Below are 23,521 nucleotides of genomic sequence, written 5' to 3' on the forward strand. Positions count from 1 at the left end.
CCAGATTAGGAAGCTCTCCTCTCTGGGCAGCCCCCCAAAATAAAGGTGGCCCCCAGCATCTTCCCTCCCCACATAAGGTGCAGGAACATCTGGGCTCCTCTTGCCTGGAAGCCCCACCGTCAGCTGTTTCAGCTGCTCCCAGTTGGAAGCGGATGATATTACCACTTCCAGCTGAGACCAGCTGATGGGGACAAAAGAAGGCTTGGGGGCGGCTTTGTCTGAGCTACTGGGAGGATGCACAGCCTGGAGAGCCGGACAAGTCACCTTATTGTGCCGGGCTGGAGTGCAAGGGCTGGGTCCCCCTCCACTTCCTGCATGGGACACCCCAGGGAAGATTGTTTGGAGCTTTCATTTGTTCTTGTCTTCAGAGGTATCCTCAGGACAAGGTGACCTCATGGGCTCAAGACCACATGAAGTGAAGTATCTGAAGGAACCTTGGGGCCTTAAGTTCCAAACAAAACAATTCTCAATGGACAAATATTGACTTTTCACTCCCTCTTTCATGAATTCTCTTCTCACCCTTTGGGAATGACACACACTAGAATGACATGATTGCACAATCTTCTATGGGACCATGTGGAAGGTGTCATGCAGATGGATTCTGGGATCTCCAGAACCAAGCCCTCCAAGCAGCTGGCCTGGCCTCTGCCATACTCTAGTTTAGCAAGGCTGTGGGGCATTGGATACCCACACAAAATCCTTCGGGTTGACCAGGGCCATTCAGCTCTATCAACAATGATTGATGAAGCACCTAAGGATGGGGTTGAGGAAATAACTAATATTTTAAAGGTCTTGAAGCTTTGAAATGTATTATATGAAGCAGTTATGGCTCAGCGGATAGAGCCCTGGGCTTGGAGCCAAGAGGACCTGAGTTTTAATATGGCCTTAGACACAAGTGGTTTGATCTTGCGCAAATCGCTTAATCCTCATTGCCTCAGTGTCTTCAGCTATTAAGTGAACTAAAGAAGAAAATGTCAAACTACTCCAGTATCTTTGCTGGGAAAATCTGGTCATGGAGAGTCAGACATGACTGAACAACACCAAATGTGTGAATCTTGATCTGCATGTAGTAAGCTGCATCTAAATGTACCATCTGTATGGATATAATCTATCTTTCCATGTATATACACCTATACATATATTTAAATGAAAAAATATATATTTGGTCACGGATAGGTCGTGTGTGTGTGTGTGTGTGTGTGTGTGTGTGTGTGTGTGTGTGTGTGTTTTCATTTGCTTCTCATAACAATTCTGTGAGGTCCTCATGGAATAGATAAGGACATTTAGGACGTCTAGCCAGAGAGAAGGGGAAATGACTTGGCCAAAGTAACACATGCAGTAAGGGTCAAAGCAAGTTAGCTCCCATCTTATCTTGATTTGGAGTCTGGCATTCTGCATATTAGACCATCTTGGACCAGACACTATAGAATGCTCTGAGGTTAAAACAAAACAAAATTGAAACCACTCCTGCCCACAAGGAGCTGACATTTGTGTGTGTGTGTGTGTGTGTGTGTGTGTGTGTGTGTGTGTGTGTGTGTGTAAAGTAAATAGAAAATATTTGCAAAAGTAATTACCGAGTTCTTGGGAGCAGCAGGAACCCCTGTCCAAGGGGAGCTCAGTCAAGGGCTTATGTGGATGGAGAAGCTTGAGATGAGTCTGGGAGGGAACTAGATTCTAGGAGATGGTGGTGAAGAGGAAATATAGAGACAAGAGTCAGGATGTCACATGGAGGGAACTGGAAATGGGCCATTTGGGCTGGAATAGAGAATGCATAAAATAGAGTAAGATGAGACTACTCTGGAATGGCAGGTTGGAGCCAGATTGTAAAGGGATTTGAAAAACCAAACAGGGGAGATTTTATTTTATCTCTAGGACAATAGTACATTCCTGAAGCTTCTTGGACAAGAAGTGACCTGGTGAGACCTGTGCTTTGGGATGACCAATCGGGCTGCTATGTGCATCATGTAGGCACAATCCTAAAGGAAAACTCTCACTCACCCTTTTCCTTTGACATCTCACTCACCCTTTTCCTTTGGCATCTCTATCCAGATGCCCAGGATCATGGGGAAGTAGATGCAGGGGAAAAACTAACAACAAAAAACCAACCATGTGGCCATGGCCCCATGTAGCACTAAGGGGGTCCATTATAGACCCATCATATTTGCTGCCAGACAGACCTGGTCCCTTTCTTAATTAGAGCTTCCTTGAATGTTATCCTTTATGTCAGTTTATATACAACAGAAAATAAGGGAGCAGGCATTTATTAAGAACCTACTGTATGCTGGGCTGATAAGTTTACAAATGTTATTTCAGTTGATAACACAATCCTGGGAAAGGGAACAGCATTGAAAATTAAAAAGATTTGGAACCCATGTGCCATATTTCATCAATAGAAATATGTCCACCCTGTATCTTGCAGCTTTGATTCTTCTGAAATTGTGGGGATGGAGATGAAATTTGTGACCTTTTTCATAACAGTATCTCCTGATAAGGAAATTCCCTCTACTAATGCAGGTAGACACCTTTGCTGTAACCCAGGATCTTAGAGATTTGACTAACACACAGCTAATAACCAGAGGTTGAGTCTGGTCTTGGAGTCAGGAAGACCTGAGTTCAAATCCAGACTCAGATAAAAGCTTGTATTTGCCTTGAAAGAGGTTGACCTCCCTCAGTCTCAGTTTACATATCTATAAAAAGGGCAAAACAGCAATACCTTCAGAATAAGGTTTTGGGGAAGATAAATGAAAAAACCTTAAAGTGCAATCCTCCATCATTATCCTTCTCTTCTTCTTCCATATCATGAGCATCATTATCAATATCCTCCTCCTCCTCCTCTTTATTTCTTCCTCCTTATTATCCTTCTCTTCCTCCTTCTCATCATCATCATCATCAATATTCTCATCTTCATCATCACCATCATCATCCTCCTTTGCATCTTCATCCTCATTATTTTCACAGTCATCATCTTTATCGTCATCATTATCCACCTTTTTCATCCTCATTCTCTTTATTGTTATCTTCATCAATATCCTCACCATCCTCCTCCTCCTTTTCATCTTCATCTCCATTATCATGATCACTGTCACCATCTTTATCATCATTCCCCTCCTCTCCCTCCTTATCATCATCATTCTCCTCTACTTTCTCCTTAGCATCCTTAATATCCTCCTCATCTCCATCACTATCATCACCATCAATGAGCATTCCAGTGCCTTACCCAATTCCTCACAGCCAGAAGTAGCCGGGGAAGATTTTTCTGGCTCCCAGAAAACTTGGACTCTCCGGGTTCCAAAGCCAGCTCTCTTTCCATTGCTTCATGAATCTTCTTAAAGATGATCATTTAGTCATATTCAGTCATATCTGATTTTTGTGACTCCACTTGGGGTTTTCTTGGCAAAGATACTGGAGAGGTTTTCCATTTTCTTCTCCAGCTTATTTTAAAAATGAAGAAACTGGAGTAAACAGAATTAAATGACTTGTCTGAGGCCCACAGCTGGTAAGTTTTTGAACTCAGGGAGATGAGTCTTTCTGACTTTAGATGGAGTGTTCTATCCACTGTCACACTTAGGTGCCCCATTAGATTAGGTTGCTCTAAAAGTTGTGACTTTTTACAAAATCACTGGAAGAGAATTTGAGAGTTTCTTATTTCTTAATGTGCTTTTGTGTTTGGAAAAATAGTCCCCAAGGCTGTGGGAATCCATCCTTTGTCCTCTTCAGCATGCCAATAATCATATTGCTATTTCAATTCCCTGAGGAAGCCCAGTGGTGATCCTCAGCCACAATGGTTATTAAATTGGCTCTGAATTGACATGAAATGCAGGAGGTTCTTGCCCAAGGCAGGGAAAAAAAAAGATTTCTTCCCCATAATGCCTAATCCTTGACTATGACCCAAAAAGAAGATGCTGCATATGATATTTTCTCTTCTTTGGAGTGGTTCTTGTCTTTCTTTTTTTCCTACCGATGACAGGATTTGGAATGGGATTAGCCCTGAGAGAGTAATAAGCAGAAGAACTTGATGTTGAGAGAGCACATTAAGGACTGCAAAGCGTTTTAGAAATGTTATCTCATTTGTGCCTCCACACATCCTATGTGCACATGATCATTGTTATTATTCCCATCTTATAGATGAGGAAACTGGGGCAGCCCAGAGGTTGAAGGATCTGTAGAAACCCTGTGTTGCAATGTCATGGAGTCAAGAAGACCTGGGTCCATACCCCTTCTCTGACTGTTTCTTAGCCACATGACACCAAATAAATCACTTACCCTCCCTAAGCTTCTACTTCCTCATCTATAAAAGGAAGGTCTCAAAGGCCCTTCCAGCTTTGTGATTGTGGGATTGGGTCACCCCATCTCGTCCCTTCGTGTTCCAGAGAGGACACATAGCCTAACCTAGGTAGTAGCAATCTGAAGATAGGAACTCAGGTACTAAGACTTTCTTCAAGATACCCTTTTGGATAAAGATGTTTTTCTTATGAAGACCTGAGGTACCTGACCACCAGATTTCCTCTAGCTTAATTTCCATGGAGATCTCTTCCTTTGGCTCAAGTTGGGTGCCTATATGATGTAACAGTTCAGCCTGCCTAAGAATAAAAATTGTAACTACTTTCTCCTTCTCTATTTGGCCAAAACAAGCTGTGAAAGAATGTGAGATATATCATTTTTTTGGCCTCTGTTCCAGAGTTAGTCAGAAAACCTATCCTTGCCTTCATAGATCCAGTGGGGGCCTCACCTCCCCAAAATGTGCAGCAACTGCTCCTTCTGGTGGCTTAAGCCATGATGATTTTGAAGTTCTTTCTGGGGCTTCCCATCTAGGTGTGTCCCTGCCCCAGGAGCAGACAGTGAGAAAGGAAGGGAATCAATACAGGGAACTGACCCTAGAAGGATGCAAGGCAGAGGTTTCCATGTCCACAGGAGGATCTCAGGGAAGTGTGGTGGAGGTGCCTGAGCATCTATACCACAAATGGGCCCCTCGGGCCATCCTACTGCCCAATAGGGTGAGGGCATACACTTATGCCGTACTCCTACAAGTGCCCCCACAGACCCAATGCAGCTAGGTGAGGAGTGCCCAGACAATTGGACTTGGACTCAAAATGACCTGAGTTCATATCCTACCCCATAGCTTAGCTAGATAATCCAGGTTAACCCCCAAGCCTCAGTTTCCTCGATTGTCAAATGAGCATAATAGCACCGACCACTTTGAGTTGTGAAGATCGAGTGAGATAATATTTGTAAAATGCTTCAGAAACCTTAAAGTGCCACACATATGAAAACTGTGATGATGATGATGATGATGGATTCCCTCCTCCCCAACACTAACATTCCTGAGTGTTTTAACTAACGATAAAAAAGAGCTTTAAATCAACCTGAATCTATTTGGCATGATACTCCCTCTACCACAACAGGCAGCACCTTTTCCGCGGCTTTGGGTCTTCATGAGTTACCTGGAGTCCAGAAAAGTCAAGTGATTGGTCCAAAGTCACAGAGCCAGGACTAGGAGCCAGGTCTTTCACTATTTTGACTGCTACCTCCCCCTGCCCCCCGAAGAATAGCGATGGTTTTCTCTTTGTAAACTTGTTGCTCAGCACAGGGTTGGTATATAGCCGGTGCTGGATAAGTGCTTTTCCTTTCTTGTTTTTTCATTCATTCATTTCAGACTCCCATGACAGTTCTTTTTTAATTTTCTAATGACTATACACAATCACAAGTAAGGTTTACCCAGGGCTTTCCATGTCTAATCTCACCGGACGATGGAGACACATTATTCCAAAGGTAATCTATCCATCCTCAGATTTATCTTTGATCTCCTGGCTATAGCTTTGCCTCCCCTGGGGCAGATTTCAGCCCATCCATCCACCCAACCAGCTAGAGGGGTTTTGTCTCATTCTGTTCACCTCCAATTATATCACTGTGGGGAAGGACTAGTGTGGATGCTTAACTCCTCTTTAGCCTAGTCTTAGAAGATTGTCTGAGGCCACTGAGAGGTAAGGCCCAGAGTCAAAAGCATTTAAGGTGGGCCTCAATGCCTGGTCTTTTTGACTTCCATTCACTACATCACACTTGTTTCTCCATTTGTGTCTTAGTAGAAGGACTTATTTATAATGAGTGGCTACCTTATTCCTTTGTCATTTTCAAAATGCTCAGGAACAAAATTTGATGAAATAATTCCCATTGAGGACACTTGAGTTTCTAATTGGGGAAACTTGTGGCTTCTCTGGAAGATGTTACCTTCAACCTCCAGGAAGAAGTATCTTCAACATTAAATTAGTTTAACTTGGTTTCACTGAGTCCCATAGACAGAATTTTGGAGTTGAAAGGGGTCTTGGTAGCCATGCTGTTCAACAGACATTTCCAACGGATTTGTCTTTGATTTCTTTGCCTTAAGGGTCTCTGAGATGAAGAAAACTCCCTCTTCCAAGGTAAGTGGGTACCTTCTCTGCCCCTTGGAGTCTTAGTGGTTTCGGGGCATTGAGCCGTAAGCAATTTGCCCAGGCTCACATGGCCAGTAGGTTTCGGAGGCAAGACTCAGACTTAGTCTCCCCTCCCAAAAGAATCCCTACTGTATCATACCTGACTAGTGTTCAGCCAGACTTTGCTTGGGAACCACCAATGCCTGGGAGATCACTATCTCTTAAAGCATCCCATTGGACTTTTGGAAGACTCCAAGAATGTCGGCTCTATCAGAATGAGTGTAAGCTCCCTGGGGATCAGTGCTGTTTAACATCAGTCTTTTTATCCTCTGTTCTTAGCACTTGGTTAGGGTTTAATTGATGCATGTTGATGGATGTATTGATTAGGATCCCACCCCCCCTTCCTAGCAAGACTAAATCTGACTCTGTAGTTTCTATTCACTAAGCCAAAGTATCCCTGAGATACAGAGCTGGGGGTCATCTCATCCAAGCCCTTTATTTTGCAGATGAGGAAACAAAAGCCAGAACAGTGAAGTGAATTGTCAGAGGTCACATAGTTAGGGAGGGAGTGGAGGCAGGATTTAAAACCAGGACCTCGGATTCCAAATCTAAAGGGGGGGAGGGGGGAAAAGAAGGTGTGCTCATAAACCTAAATATTACGTAGCCTCCATCAAATTAACTCAAGAGCCAGATTCTTTTTTTCACTAAATACCACTGGTTAGGCTAGGGTTGACTGTACACTTCCCTGCCCATGTTGGAGTGGGCTGAACCCTCATTTCACAGAAAACCCCCCAAAGCTGGAAATCAACTGAAAATGACCCAGATCCATTCCAGTTAGGTCTGGCTAGTCCCAGGCTCTTTGAGATTGCCTGTGGAAGGGGAAAGTCCTTGGCCAGAAGGCAACAAGTCATAGAATTCAATCCAAACTCAGCCAAGAAATGAATGGAGGCGTGGGAGCAGCACAGAAACAAATATCCAGGCTATAATTTGGGGAGACTTTAATTGAATATCAGTTCAGTCAAACAATGGACTGATATTCTGCCCATAATGATAAAACCTAGCTGGGTAATCTGTTTAGCATCCAGCCTCTCCCCGACCGGGAAAGCAAACTCCAAGTCAGTAGGACATGTGAATATCCCATCAGTTGCCTAGAAACAGGCGATTGATATCCTCTAGATGGCTCGCTCCATCTCCAAATGATAAATGATAAATCATTGCATTCCTCCTAAATGAAATTATGATGTTAAGATATATTGCTCGGGGCTTCTGGACAGAATTACTCCAGTTGACTCTCCACACAAAATATATGACTTCGGAATCAGCCGGAAAACAAAATGTACAAGTATGAAAGTTGACAACCGGGAAGAATGTTTCAGACATATTTTTCCCCTTTCTACTTAGGAGTGATTCATCAAAAACAAAACAGGGTGATGTGGAGAGACCAAAAAGCAAATGGTTTGACAGAAGAGTTTACAGGTGCTGATAACCCTCATTGAGGAATCTGTAGATCCTAATTATAGAATTGGTTGGGTTCTGGAAAGCTCTAGTACTAACACAGAGAACTCCCACATTGGATTGCAACAACAATATGTGTGCACATATGTTGCATTCATTCAAACACATATTTGCATAGACATACTTATGCACTTTTTTATTTTTTAAAGAAAACTCTAGAAAACACTGTACACCCTAACAGCAACATGAGGGTGATGATTGACCTTAATAGACTCGCTTATTCCATCAGGGGCAATTTGGGGCTGTCTGTGATGGAGAATACCATTTATATCCCAAGAAAGAATTGTGGAGTTTGAACAAAGACCAAGGACTATTCCCTTTAATTTAGGGAAAAACCCCGTTATCTTATTATGTCATTTTGCTATCTCTTCTACTTTATTTTTCTTCCTTAAGGATATGATTTCTCTCTCATCACATTCAATTTGGATCCATGTATACCATGGAAACAATTTAAAGACTAACAGACTGCCTTCTGTGGGGGGGGGGGGGTGTGGGGAGGGAAGCAAGATCCAGGGAAAATAAAATAAAAATAAATAAAATAAATAATAAATATAATCTTTAAAAAAAAGAGTCACTCTAGATCGACAGTTAGTGCAAGACTGGGGTTCAAATTCTGCCTCTGGTTGTTGATGATCCTACCTGAATCAAGTCCCTTAACTTCTCTGGGCCTCAGAGGATTCCTGATCCATAAAAGGAGAGTTGGACCAGAGCCTCTTCCGATTTGAAACCAATGCTCTTAGATTTCTTTAATCACCTTGGGGGTTAAAAACATCAACCTCTTCAGGACCATATATGATTGTGAATCTCATTTTGTTCCATAAACACGAATTACATCTATGTCTGAAACTTGCAGGTTCCATCCCAGTGGCCTCTGTGTGTGTTCTTTCGATCTCATTTCACACTCCACTTGTTCCACTGAAAAGAGTTGGAATTTGCATAGTTTATTTTTTTCCACCCAGAAGGCTGAGAGCTGGGGACCCCAGTGGCCCCAGGAGCCACCAAAGGGCCTGACCACTCCAATGGGCAACAGATCCCTGGTTACTTTCTTCAACCACTTTTCTGTTCAAATGTTCTTTGGACCAGGAGTGGGGGTGGTCCTTTGTTTGTCCAGAGAAGGAAAAAGAAGTTTAGCACCCTGTTGAAATTAGCCTATGGTTAATCAAATCCAAGACTCCACCCGGGCCCCCATCTGCCAAAAATAAGTAGCTTAAAAATGGATTTTGCCTGGCAGACAATGGCAACAGTGTTTATGGCACATTGGGTCGCCTCATCTGGGTCAGACCTCGTGGCCAGCTTGCACCCCACATTTAGAAATGGAACAGGAGCTCACTGAGCTTGCTGTGGCCACACTGGGGACTGTAATGGGCTCATTGACCACAGCCGGCCAGAGCCAGAATGTGTCAACAAGGCAGAGGCTCGTGTCAATCCCTCCCTGTTTGGGCTCCCCCCTCCCCAACCCAGGGTGCTGCGGGCTGGATGCTTTGCAGTTTTCTTGTCTTGAGACTCCAAGTGTCCAATGTCATGGTTTATGGATTGCAACACCTGGGCCCCAGCCACAAGGCTCCACTGGGAGACCATCCATGTGAGGACACATCCCCTTCTTTTTTTTCCTTCCACCCTTCTTCCCCTCCTTCCTCCCTCCTTCATCCCCTCCTTCCTTCCTCCCTTCCATCCATCTCCTTCCATCCTTCCTTCCTTCCTTCCTTCCTTCCTTCCTTCCTTCCTTCCTTCCTTCCTTCCTTCCTTCCTTCCTTCCTTCCTTCCTTCCTCCCTCCCTCCCTCCCTCCCTCCCTCCCTCACAGAAGTGGTCCCAGATTTCCCAAACCTGAAATGATGCAATGAACAGCCAATGGGCTGTGCAACTAGAGACCTCTCCTGAGAAGTCTCTGTCCCTATAAGAGAGCCAGTTTGTAGTCCTCAGGGAGCATGTCCAGGGGCAGAACCATGGATCTAAAGTCAAAGGATCTGGGTTAATATTCTCCCTCTGGCACTGGCTGTCATTGAGCTTCTCTAGGCCTCAGCTATGGTCCAGGTGGATGTCCAGTAGCCCCTTCAAACTTTAGTTGAGTCTTCTGTGAGTTTCTCCATCTAAGCATCATCTTTTGGGCATCCCCAGGTGCTGAGCTTCCCTTTTGGGCTCAGGCTCTAATGGAAGCCAGGTGGCTGTTGGAGGTGCCATCTTTCTTGCCTGGGTCACTCTGGAGGGCTGTGGCCCAGGTCTGGTTGCAGGGCTTTGGCAGCCAAGAGGTTAAGCAGCTCCAGAGACAGCATCCCTGTGGCTTTCCTGCCTGCGCTTGTACTGGCCTAAGGCAGTGCCTGCTGTTAGGGAGGGAGAAAGGGAGTGAGTTCTTGCCTGGTCCCAGGTGGCAGACAGGCCAACCATGTTATTAAGGAGTAGAGAGCTCACAAAACCTTGATCTTCAAAAAAAAGACTCCCTAATTAGCCTCAAGCCCCAGAGTAAATGGCATTCCACCAGAGTGAAGAGGGAAGGGCTTCTTCCCACCTTTCCTGCCATTGATAGATTTGGGGGACCTGTTGGAACCTTTGCCACCAGACTCCCAGATGCCCAATTCTTTCATTATCTGGGCTCTTCTTGGAGCTCCCCTGGCCAGGTGCTTCTGAGACGGACAGGATTGACGTTACTCTCTGGGGTCACGCCTGTGGTTCCCACACTCATCTTGGGCCAAAAGCAAAGCCACATTTTTAGAAATAATCTTGTCATTCATTCAAGTCAACAAAAACACATCAAAGACCTCTTTTCTTTTCTGCAAAGCAAAATCATTATGGGATTTTAACTTAAAAAATGAAAATGACACCTCGAAAAGAGACAGATTTGAGAGTGGGGTGGGAATGGGCTTCTGCTATTAATTAAGTGTGAATTCTTCTCTTGGCACCCTCCCTGTATGGGAAATATATCTTTGAACTCTGAGCTGTATGCAATTCTGGCCCATCATGAAAGGGAAGGTGATGTAGTGAGGAAAATCGGGTACCTAGAATTCAAAAGATGTGAGTTCGAGTGCTGCCTCTGAGCTGTGTGACCTTGGGTGAATTGGTTCACCATCTTGCTCTTTTTCATTTCCTCACTAGATGACTTCTGAGGGCCTTTCCAGTTCTGCTATGATCCCAAACATTTCACCTCAGTGCGCCTCGGTTTCCTCTTCTAGAAATCGAGGGAATTGGGCAAGTTAACTTCTCAAGACCCTTCTAATTCCAAATCAGTGAGTGGAAAGAGAACTGGTTCTGAGATCTTGTGTTCAAATGTTGCTTCTCAAGCTTATTCTTATGTGACCTTCATGGTTTTCAGTTTCTTCATCTGTAAAATGAGGGGTTTATGCTAAATAGCCAGTCTCTCATGATCCTTCCAGCCATGGAGCCAATCTGGGCTTTGACTCTTTCATTTCCATTCTAACTCTAGGTACCTTTCATGGCTGCTATTTTTTAAAAATTATAAATATTGGCATCTGGGTAGTGACGTTTGGAGTCTGAGTCAGAAAAACCTGGGTTCAAATCCTGCCTCAGACACTAGTCACTAATCTTCTGTCTGTTTTAGTTTTTTCTTCTGCAAAAAAAATCAATAAAATAAAGTCTCTGCCTCCCAGGTAATATTTGTGAAGTGCTTTGGAAAACTTATTATATTATTAATATAATTATTAGCTATTATGATATAACCTTATTAGAGGGGGAATGGGGAAGGTGACTCTAAGGAGATCATTCCTGAAGGTAAAAAATAAAACTCTGAAATCCTGTGCAAAAGTGATAAGCATTCTTTGTTAAGTGTTCCGTCTTCCCTCTTCATCACAGCTTATTATCTTGGAAGCCTCAAAAGGGTTTTCTCAATGTAATCTCTCCAGCAAGATATTCCAAAAATCCAAATGATGCATTATGTAATACAGCCCCCCACATCCCATCATACCCCCCCCCCCATCACCACCACTGGGTCTACAATAGCTCCCCTTGCAAAGCGTCTCTCTGTACTAGATTAGGGAATCATCATCGGACAGTTCCTCGCAACATTTTAAGGGTTGTGGGGGCAGGGGAACATCAAGGTTGCGCTTCTGTAAACAAGGCTGGAGATATTTGTCTCTAGAATTCCATTTGCCCTGTGATTAAAGGAGAATGTTTTGCCTCCTTGTGTAATCCAATAGCATCCGACAATTACAAGTCCACTAGGGATCCCAGCTGCTGAAGAGATTCGCAAGAACCTCAGAGTTTTTTCCTGGAGAAAGTGTGTATGTGAGTGTGTGTGTGTTTGGGGGGGTGTTTGTTGACTCAACCTCCCTTCTAGGATGTCAGAGGGAGCACGGCCCCTCCTCCCATGTGAACCCAGAGCCTTCCCCAGCATGGCCTTAACCTGTGTGTTTCACCGATGGGAGACGGAGAGAACGCGTTGGCCAACGTCAGGGGATCCTGACCTGTTCCAAACAAGAAAGGCTAACATCAGTTTTGACAACAAACAAAACCCGTTTTTGTTCTGTTCCTTCTCTTTCAAAGATTCCAGTTTCAAACCAAACACAACTTGTGGTTATTCTGTCAGATATTTATATAGCCACTGGGGCGCCATCGCAATGTGCTGCATACATCATTGTATTTTTTAAATGGACTTAATGAACATTTTTTTTTCTTTTCTAGTAACGACTTCATTGCCTTCAATGAATGCATTCCGATAGACCTCGTAACAAATGAGCGCTCTGTGTTTGCATTAATGCCAAACACGTTTAACAAATTTTTAACAAGGAACCCTGGCTCATGGCCAGACTCCTAGAGGGACACTGAAGGAATGCTATAAATTTAAACGAGCTTTTTACCTTTTCACTTAACTCGGCAAGTGTCTTGGCTGTCTTGGCATCTCAGTGTGGCGGAGGCTCTGGTTGGAGGCCGATAAAGCTCTGACGTTTTCCCTTTTCATTAGTTAGTTGGACCTCTTTTTTTTTCTGGAGACTTTTAAATTGGCACAGCAGTGTGGGGCAGGGGAGGGGAGACAACATTTCGGAAACAGGACGGGATTTATTTTATGAAATCATTCATATGCATTTGTGCATGTGTGTGTGTATGTGTGTCTAGGGCCATGCACCATTGAATGTCTCTAGATGTTCATAGAGAACATGAGGAGGCTCTACCTTGTATAGGATGCCTAATGCATGGTGGCCATGGGATAGATGGATTTTCTTTTTATCTTTGAATACATATGTGGAGAGATGAATTGATATAGATCTATTTTGTAAATAGAGTATAATGGATATGGATGGAGAATGGAGGATAATAAATTCAAAGTCAGACGGCACCTTAGAGGCTGTCAAATCAAACTTCCTTATTTTATGGAGGAGGAAAATGGCCCCCAGAGGTCAGCTCCCTTAAAATCATGGGCTCCCAGATCCAGAGCCGGAAGGGTCTTGGGAGGCCACCCCTCTCATTTTACTGAGATGTTAAGTGTCGTGCTTGAGGTCATACAATTAAAAATGGAAAAGTCAGGATTTAAACCCAGGTTTTCTTGATCCTGTGGATAGAGCCCCAGACCAGAGACAAAGAGACTCATCTTTGTGAGTTCAAATCCAACCTCAGATACTAACTGTGTGGCCCTGGACAAGTCACTTAAACTGCTTCCATTTCTTTCTCTGAAAAATGAACTGGAGAAGGAAATAGTAAACCACTTCAGTTTCTTTGGCAAGAAAATCCCAAATGGGGTCCCAGGACAACAGATATGACTGAAAAACAACTGAACGGCAACCTCTGACTCCAAATCTCTTCTTTTCTCTGAAGGAGACCTGTTAGTTCTCTCCTGGTTCAATTTATCCTGCATAGAGCTTGTGCGTACCTGGTTTGTTTGCCACCTCTTCCATTTTAGATGATGAACTCCTTGAGGGCAAGCTATCTTCTGCCTTTCTTTGTAACCCCCAGGGCTTAGCACAATGTCCAGAACCTAGTAAGAGCTAAATGTCCGTTTACTGACCCAGGCAATTCAAGTTAAAGTAGAGGGAGTTTTCACTTTGGGAGTTCATTACCCTACTGAAGTCATGTGTTGATATGCACATGTGCATAGACATGTGTTGACATTCATGCATTTGTCCATATATTCACAAGGAAATTGATATTTATCATTTGGCAGTGGCTGAGGATAAGGAGTTACAGTGGAAGAAGGGTTTCTAGGCTATCTTTCAGATTAAAGATGGTTGCTAGGGGACATTTCAACTAAACCCATTTCTATTCAGCCTACATTTTAAAGAAACTATCACAGAATTAATAAATCAAGATCTCGGTTAGAATCTAACATGTCTTATCTTAGAGAGACAAGAGAAAAAAGACCAGTCCAAGCTATGCAATGTCAACTGGCTAAAGCAGAGACTGGTACTAGAGTTAGGAGGTCCTTGGTGAGGGAAATCTGGCACCTGGGCCAGTCTGTGGCTCTTCCATTCTGCTCATGTGGTGGATAGATATCTCTTGAAGAGAGCAGGTGTGATCCAATCCAAAATGGCAGCTCATGGACTGACCCATGTGGACTTCTTGCACTTGTTTGACTTTCAGGAAAGGCAATATGGCAGCTTAATGACATACAGTCACTCAGTCTCCATTATGAAACTCCTTGGCTACATCTGCAAGCATGACTTAGCATCTATCCCAATATGCTGTATTTCCTATTGAACTGAGATAGCTTGGTATTCCAGACAGGATACCAGAACTCCAAGAGACAGAAGACTTTGGTATGCAATGACTATTTAGGTGACTCTGGGACAATTACTTTGGCTTCCTAGGACTCAGTTTCCTTACCCACAAAACCACAAGATTCATCCTCTTCACTGCCATCTATCTCCATCAAACTCCTCTAATTATAGGAGCTGAATCAATAACTCCCCAGGACCTCCAGGACCCACCAGGTTCTACAGAGTCCCATTCCTATTCTCACGTGCCATCCAATGGTAGGAGGCCACTCTCAATGGAAAATCGTTGCTTTCCACTCATATTTTTGAATTATGGCATCAAGGTGGCAGGTCCTCATAAGAAAATTAAATGATTTAATATAATTTGTTGCTACTTTGATCAGAACAATAATAAATAAATCTTCATGAGGAGACTGGAAATCCATTCAGACCACATTTAAAAGATGCTAAGTAATAACACAGATGTAGGGTTATAGATTTTTTTTCAGGAACAGGAATGGCCCTATTGGGTTTTCCTTGGCCTGGAGTCTCTTGATGGAAGAGCTTTGCAGGATCGCCATTTCCTCAGAATAACCGGTCCGTCCTGGGGCCGGCCTTTGTTAATTACCCTATCAGTGGCCAGCCTGCCTTCATGTCGGCACCATGTGCAATCAGTTAGGCGGGGGCCGGCCGCCACTGCCTCCGTGAATGGGTATCTGTTTTTGTATCTGGGGGCAGGCTACACACATTTGGAAAGCATATGGGACATAATGGACATTAACCCAGATGTCAAAAATAGCCCGCTTTTTACTACTGTTATTAAACAGTTTCCCGTCTACCCCCTTTGTGTTTACCAAAAGGCCCTTTCTCCTAGCCTGTTTCTGCAAACTGGCATTGAGAGGCTGGAGAAGACAGCAAGCCTTGGACAGGTGTCTTTATTCTAAAGAAAAACAATCAGAAAGGATATTTGTGCAACGCCACACTTTTTATATCCCCCTCAACTAGGGAACTTATCACATGGCTGCTTCCAGCCATATCTTCAAATGGATGCATTTCAATCATGGTCAGAAAACAAATATATTGAAAAAGGAATGAAATTTACACCACCTGGTCAGACTAGACAATAAAACCCATATGAAAATATATTAGCCACCTTTGAGGAATAGCTGGTGTATCCTGTTTCATCATTGGACTGCAGAGGTAGAACTAAAAGCCAGTTCAGTGTTCAGCTTGTCCAGCACCCTCATTTTTACAGAGGAGGAAACAGAGGCTTAGGGAGCTTAATCGATCCTGTAATTTAAAAAATAATGTCACAAGTGTCATCAATGTAAAAATGGCAGAATTTGGATTAAAACAGGGCTCAGAGGATCATAGATGCAGACAGGGAAGAGACCTCTGAAGGCATCTCATTCCACCACCTCATTTTTCAGATGATGATACTAAGGTATAGAAAATTGAATAGTAAACTTCAAATCATGTGGGTTTTGAGTGACTTCAAACTGGAGTCACAGAAACATAGAGATAGATCAGAAGGGATCATTGGACTTCATCTAGTTCAACTCCTTGATTTGACAGAGGGGGAAACCGAATCCCAGAAAGGTGAATCAACTCAAGCAGATGTCACGTCACCCAAGCATGTTTTCTGCTCTTAGGCTGTATCCTTTCAGCAGAATATATAAAGTTCTTGGAGGCAAATGCTCAGGACCTTGTTTCCAAAAGCAATTGAAGAAATTCTGGTTGAACCAAAGTCTTTTTGCATTTCTGGGCCTCAGTCATCTCCTTTGCCCATGTAAAATAAAGGGATAGAATTTAACTCAATTAATCAACAAAAATTCATTTACTGCTTCCTGTGTCCCAGGCCCTGTATAGACCCTGAGTTTGCAATCTTAGCAGAGGAAATTATGTGCATAAATAAGTATATAAAGAAGGTATCAAATATATATTATGGTTATATATCACATCTATCTATCTACCTCTATCTATCTATCTATCTATCTATCTATCTATCTATCTATCTATCCATCTATCTTTATGTATGTACAAAGGAAAGGCATTAGCATATGGTGGAGCAGAAAAGGTTTCCTCAGCTTCACCTGAAAACATGCAATGGATTCTAAGAGGTGAAGGAGAGGAAGGATGGCATTCTGGGTAATAGAAGACAGCTAGTACAAAGCCTTGGAGATAAGAGATGTGGTTCTATTTTTGGAGAATAGTCAGAAGGATAGTTTGTTTAGAATTTGAGGTCCATGAAGAATAACAACACTCATTAGGGTGGGAAAGGTGCTTTGAGATCTGGTCTTGGAGAACTTGAAACGTCCTCTGTTTTTTATTTAAAAATAATGGGAAGCCTCCAGGATGTACGGAGCCTTATAGGGACAGACTTGTGTTTGGGTCAATCATTCTGACACTGTGTGGAAGATGGATTGAAAAGGGGAAAGGCTAGTCAGGAAGACCACCAAGAAGGCCATTTCAGTGGTGCAAGGGAGTAGAGACTAGAAGAATATGGGTCACTAGGTAGCGTCAAAATAAAATGGTAAGATCTAAAAGCTGATTGGCTGTGTGGAATAAAGTGGCCATGTGAAAAAGTAAGAGTAAAGGTGAAGGAGAGGTCAAGGATGACTCCAAGTTAGGAGCCTGGGAGAATACAAGCACGATTTTGAATTTATGCTATATGTGTTACTGTAGTAATTCTATTCTATTCTATTTAGAATTCTGTCTAGACTTATCTTCCCCATAAGAATGGAAATTTCTTGAGAATAGTGGTTGTTTTTAACCCCGCTGGCCAGAACAATTGCTTGGCACATGGTAGTTGGTTGATTGATGGCTGTCACTTGCTGGCATCTAAAATTTCTTCTAGGACTAAATCAAAGGTAACAGAGATTAAATTAGGACAAGCAGTAGGTAGGATGGCATCACAAGTGGGCTTTTTGGAATCAGAACAACAGCCCTGTCACTTATTGGATGTCTAACGCTGGACAAGGACTTTGGTTTCTCCAGGTTTTTAGTCTTGTCCTTTCTAAAATAAGGGGTTTGGATTAGTTGGCTTCTTGAGCCCCTTCCAGCTCCAGATCCTTGACCTTCTGATCCTAGATTATGAGATTGGGATGGCCTTTGTTCTGAGCAATGTGATCCTTGGGATGAAGGAAAAGAAGAGGGTTATTCAGTGAAGCTACCAATGGTTGGATTTTTACCTTGACATCCTCTCATCACTAGCCCTGCTTTATTTGAGATCTGTAATATATATGCATATGTATTTTATGACAGAATAAATGCCTGTTGCTTGGTAATTTATCTTGGAAAAACTACAAGAAAAGCTAGTAGAAATTCACTGGGATGACTCGTTCCCCCAACACAAATTTCCTCTCACCCCTCCCCACCCAATTCCCAATTTTTTAATCACTCATGACATCTTTGATAACTTTAGCCTTTCAGATAGCTTTAGATGTTTCAGAGAAAGTATGTGTTCACCTGGAAATTCTCTATCCTAATGAAATCATAGGTGCAGTCCCTTCCTTTAATACTTCAGTCAATCCTTTGAAAAGATGATTAAGGTGCTTTTCATGTACAGAAGAATGAAAACTATGCGGAACTCACAATGCAAAATGCATGCTCTGACTCTGAATTTTCATTTCAAGAAAAAGTTTGCCAAGATTTTATGGGCCAGAATTAGTAATACGATCTGCTTTCAATATTCCCTCACTCTCCTGCTCTGCAGAAGTCATTGCCTCTCCCCCTTCACCCCAAATTTGAGGGTTCTCAACCCTAAAGGTTACGCCCATTCCCTAAGAGTCGGAATTAGCCAAGTCCATCCAAATGCATATTTCATATTGGCTGTTTAATGATGACTCCAAACAACTGCCCTGCTATCCAAAGCTATTGGACTTTCATTAGTCAGCAGTAATTAGAAAATGCTGATCATGCTTTCAACATTATTGAGTTCAGATAGCAGAAAGAAGCTGCTTTTCAGGCTCTGTTTCTTCCCTGCATACCTCTCCCCTTCCTGGGCACTGAAGCATCCCAGAGACCCCAACAGCTCTTGGGAAGTTGGATCAAACAACTGAACAATCAACAATTGATAAAGCACCAAAATGTGCAAGGTGCCCTGGTAGGTTCTGTTGATCCAAGGACCGAAATGAATCACATGAGTCCTGGTCAGATACTTGCCAACTTTTGCAGTCCAAAGGTAAATCTTCAATTTATAGTAGGAATCTGTGGTTTCCTTCTAATCCAAAGGGGACAGACCTACATGTCCCCAAATATCTCCGTAACAAAAAAAAATAAACAAGAACATCAGGGTGCTTTGATCTCCTTATCATAAACACTAAGCTATTTCAAGGGTTCCATTTCTTTCATCTGGATGTTTGACACCAGGAATCAACCAGGTAAACAACCAGGTGGGTTGTTTACCAATTTTAAGTCAATTGGTGGCTCCTTCCCTTCTCAGATTACTCCCCCATCCACTCTGTCCACAAGTCTGTACCAAGTAATCTGCATGTTGTCTTCTTCATCTCAATGAGAACTTAAGAGCACAGACTGCTTCCTGCCCCCCCGCCTTGTTCCCAACACCTGGAAATCCCATGTCAGACATTTATTAGACCTTTAATAAAGTGTTTAGTAAATGGTTGATCATTGATTGGAGGCTCACATGAACAGTTGCCTGGTTTGGTAGATTCAATGCAGCAAAAGATCTTGGAAGTCTTCTGGACAGTCTCTCCTTTTACAGATAAGGAACTAGAAATCCATAGAGGATAAATGACTGACATAGAGAATGGAAGCTCCTTGAGGGCAGGGACTGCTTCTTTTTGGTGTCAGTATTTCCAGCCTCTATCACAGCACTAACACATGTTAGACACTCGTTGGTTGATTGGTTTTTGGATTGGTTTGCTTTAGTGAGTCGCAGAACTAGAAGGCAAACTCACACTCTGATTCCAAATTTAGGACTTATTTCCTTTATATCATTCTTCTGTTTGGTCCATATTAGAAGGAATTCTAATCTGAGCCCTAGGCACTTTTATAAGACAATATGCATACACTGCTTACCAGTTGTTAACCTGTCAACCAGGGAAATTTCAGGGACAGGGGCCACTCTTTCTCCATGAATCTGTATCAACTGCTTTTTTGAAGAATGCCATCGATCTCCTACTAGATTTAAATAGATACCAGGGCATCTTTTCCACGGTCAGTTATTTTCCAATGGGTGCTGGCTGATCTCCCTACTGACTCGTTTTCCAATACCCAAAAAACAGTGTGCCATCCACACTTTTCACTCCCCATAGATATGTCTGTTATAGAACAGATCACTGCATTTGTTGAGGCGACTGGTATTATTTCTCTTACTAAAAGACTTGTTTTCTCATTACAGTTATCCAACAGTGAAGCTGGATGGAGAAAGAAGATACCGTCCAGCAAAAATGCTCTGATAATCTATTGCAGCGGATCCCACACCCCTCCTCCACGATGGCCAACATGGAGGGGGTCATAGTAATGGAAGCTGAATGTTTCTTTTTTGCTGGCTAATGCAAGACCTAAGGACTGGATATGTTTTGCCTTATCTTGTCTTGTCTCTTGCAGAGTCCATTCCATTCAAGAGCAGAAAAGTAGAGTGGACAGAAAGGACAGAGCCTTCATTTTTTCATATAGAATGAGCGATTTTTTTGTTTGTTTTGGAGCTTGAGGATTAATAATGTGACCACCTCTCCTAATTCTCATTCCTTCAAAATTTTCAGTTTGAGTTATTTCAATGCCATTTGATAAATTTTATTACTACCAAAGTTTGTATGATAAAACTTTTGTTTAGATGTACTTAACTTCATCTCCAATGACAATGCCAGTTTGGTCAACAGTGTCATTTCAAATGCATTAGATTATCAAAGAAAAAAAGGGAAAAAGAGAGAGAGATCGAGAGAGAGAGAGAGAGAGAGAGAGAGAGAGAGAGAGAGAGAGAGAGAGAGAGAGAGAGAGGAGAGAGGAGAGAGGAGAGAGGAGAGAGGAGAGAGGAGAGAGAGGGAGAGGAAGAGAGGGAGGGAGGAAGGAAGGAATGAAGAAGAGAAGGGAATGAAAGCCTAAGTGAGCTGTTATTGAATGGTGTCAACACTATTCATCTCCCCAGCTATGTGGGCTGTTGAACAAAGAAACCCAAATGCCAAAAACAAAAACAAAATATGAGCCTTTACCCTCCTCTATTTCTTTAATCTATTCTTCAAATAATCATATATTGATATTGTCACCAACTAGTAGTTAGCTCTGGGCCAGGTTGGAAATGAAATCAATTTTTGGAACCAATCATGTGATTTAGAACTTGTTGGTAAGAGCTTGCTTGATGAAAACATGATGGTCATGTGTCTCTGACAGTGAATGGAGCATCTAAAAACCCATCATGCCTGATTTTGTCTACACTGTTCATATATCAAGGCATGACAAAAGTGTGAGGTGTCCACATATGTGTTCACACAAACCTGGTGACATCTATGAGATGAGCCTTGGAACCTCAGACTTTTCTCATCCAGTTTCATATCAATGTTTTCGTATAAAAACTGGGACTTCTGAACATTTACAAATTTCATGAAAATGGTGTATATGTATGATCTTCTGCAAAGGAAGGATTTTTTTTCATTATTTTTTTTTAAATTTTGATGGAAAATCCAACATGGATTCCAGTGCATCTTAACCATTCAACAAGAAAACATCCCAAGGAGGAGGAGCAACATTCTTCAAAGCTGTGTCTCTGTATATAGCTCTATAAAATTTGTATGTGAAGTATGGTCATTATTTAAAGCACATGCCAAGGAGAAAAGGCCAAATTTTCCGGTCTTTACATAGTGATGCAGTACCAGGGAGAATTAAACTCACACTGTAAGGAGGGAGAAAAAAATGATTGTAACAACTTCATAAAGCTCACGATAGAGTCTGGTGAACATGTGCAAAATTTCAGCTGTGAGATTGATCCATCCTCTTTTTCTTGTCAAGAAAAGACATTTTTCCACATGGATGTGAGTAAGACAGCATAGCAGAATTTTTTAAAGGACAAACATCAGATTTAAGCATGAGTGGCCTTAATAATTATAGCTGTTGTTTTTTTAATTGTTCCCATGGAAACGGATTCAAATATGTCTGAAGTCTTGCCCTGATTTTAGTCAATGGTCTTTCTGTAAGGTTGTTGGGGGCAATTAAAATACTTGAAATCCTTTGTGAGTTAGTGAGGTATTGGAAAGGCAGAAGCCTCTTTGTCAAGGAGCAGAGAGGTGGGAAAGCCATTTTGACTGCCCCATCCTTGTTGGTGAGTAAGGAGCTCTTCTTGGGATTTGAATTTCTTATTCTAGATGGGGCAGTTGTCTTTTGAAGGATCATGAACCGTGTAAGGCTTATGTGTCACCCAAGTAAACCAACCACATTCATGTTTAAAATGTTTGTCCTTTAACAATCCAAGGGATTCTAGATCTTTGCTGAAGACAAACATTGCCCAGTTCTCTGGCAAGGTGTCCAGGACATCTGTCCATTCAGACCACAAACGTGTCTCCTGTCCCCCTGGGCTGTCTGTCCTCTTCAGAGGCAGCCCTCAGGGGTCTCTTACAATCAGGTTTCTACCTTCACTTTGCAACTGAATACTTGAAATAGGAAATAAACTAGGGGAAAATAGGGTCCTCAGAACAAATCTGTAGAGTTAGCTATTTCTATGTATGTGCCAATTTTGTCACACTTATTTATTGTTCAGGAAGGGTATTTTGGCCCTATTTCTGTTGGTAATAGTATTATTGATAAAAAAAAAACCCACCAATAACTTTATGGAGACCATCTAGTTCTGTCTCCCTAAAAGGTTCCGTTTTTGTCGAGCACTCTATCTTTTCCCATTCCATGTAACATTCTATGATGTTTGGGGGTGGGGTGGGGGGTGTATTGTTTTCATATATTACAAATCGACTCTGGGTTTTCAAAACAAAACAAAACACTGTGATGTTGGGAAAATCTTGGATTTGAGCAACCTTGAATAGGTTTCCCCCTGGAGTTTTAATGACGTTAAAAACAGACCAATGTGTTTTGGCTAACACTTAGATAAAATCATTATACTTTTCATGCAGAGTCGGGCCTGCAAATCATAGCCTCTTTAATTGTGATGGACAGTCTTGATTTTGTATTTATGGGATTTTGTGTATTCCAATCTGCACGTTCAACGAACATTGACTTTTGTTTGAAAGTGGGTTTCAATTCCCTTTTTCAACAGTGTTTATGACAAGACCGCCAACATGTTGACATCCACTATATCTGCGATGTTTTTGTGTAGAGTGATGTTTGAACGTGACGTGCTACACCAGTGGGTCCGTATCTCTCTATTTCCTCGAGACCCTCATTTGATAGTTCTTCTTGTGATAATTTCTTCAAGTGAGTGGCATGTGGATTGTAACTCTGACATGTGGCTAAGGACCTCGATAGGAACCAATTAAGGAATTCTCAGAAATTACCCATGGGCATGTATTAGACAAGTCATTGTAACTTAATGTCCTGTAGAACTGTAATGTATAAGGTGTATAGAACCCATAGCATTGTGACCCTGTGTATGAGAAGTGCTGTATTGATCACCTTGTTTCTATCCATGAAATAAACTTGATTTCTTTCGGAAGTGAGTGATTCATTCCAATGCAGAGAAATGCTCACACATTTTTCCTAGGCTTGACCTACCATGTTGCTTCCTGAAAGGTTTTCCACTGATAGCCAGCCCACCGATTTGCCTTCTCATTAGAAGGGGCTTTGAGATGATTCCTTGACTGTGGAAGCCAGTTGGGGAATTGAAAAAGGGCTCAACATCATCGCTGATTCAGCATTTGATAACTGCAATGAAACGACTTTCAGTTTTTAGGTACTTTGCTGACCCAAAGCCATGAGGCATGAAATTCCCTTTTGTGTGTTGCCTGCTAAGCTGGTCGCCCTTTCCATTATGTTCCTTTTTTTCTTTTTTTAGAAAGGGAACTTTT

At 42.3% G+C, this 23,521-nt stretch overlaps 1 protein-coding gene across 1 annotated transcript in view; it reads left to right on the plus strand.

Moving 5' to 3' along the window:
- ERC2 (ELKS/RAB6-interacting/CAST family member 2) overlaps positions 1 to 23,097 on the plus strand; it is a 1,119,475-nt gene extending 1,096,378 nt beyond the window's left edge. Inside the window, 1 exon segment of the mRNA XM_074199159.1 lies at positions 19,918 to 23,097. Within this exon segment, the coding sequence (XP_074055260.1) occupies positions 19,918 to 20,037 (120 nt within the window). The 3' untranslated portion in view covers positions 20,038 to 23,097.
- The last annotated feature ends 424 nt before the right edge of the window (positions 23,098 to 23,521 follow it).

Source organism: Macrotis lagotis, chromosome 8, assembly GCF_037893015.1.
Source record: "Macrotis lagotis isolate mMagLag1 chromosome 8, bilby.v1.9.chrom.fasta, whole genome shotgun sequence".
NCBI lineage: Eukaryota > Metazoa > Chordata > Mammalia > Peramelemorphia > Peramelidae > Macrotis > Macrotis lagotis.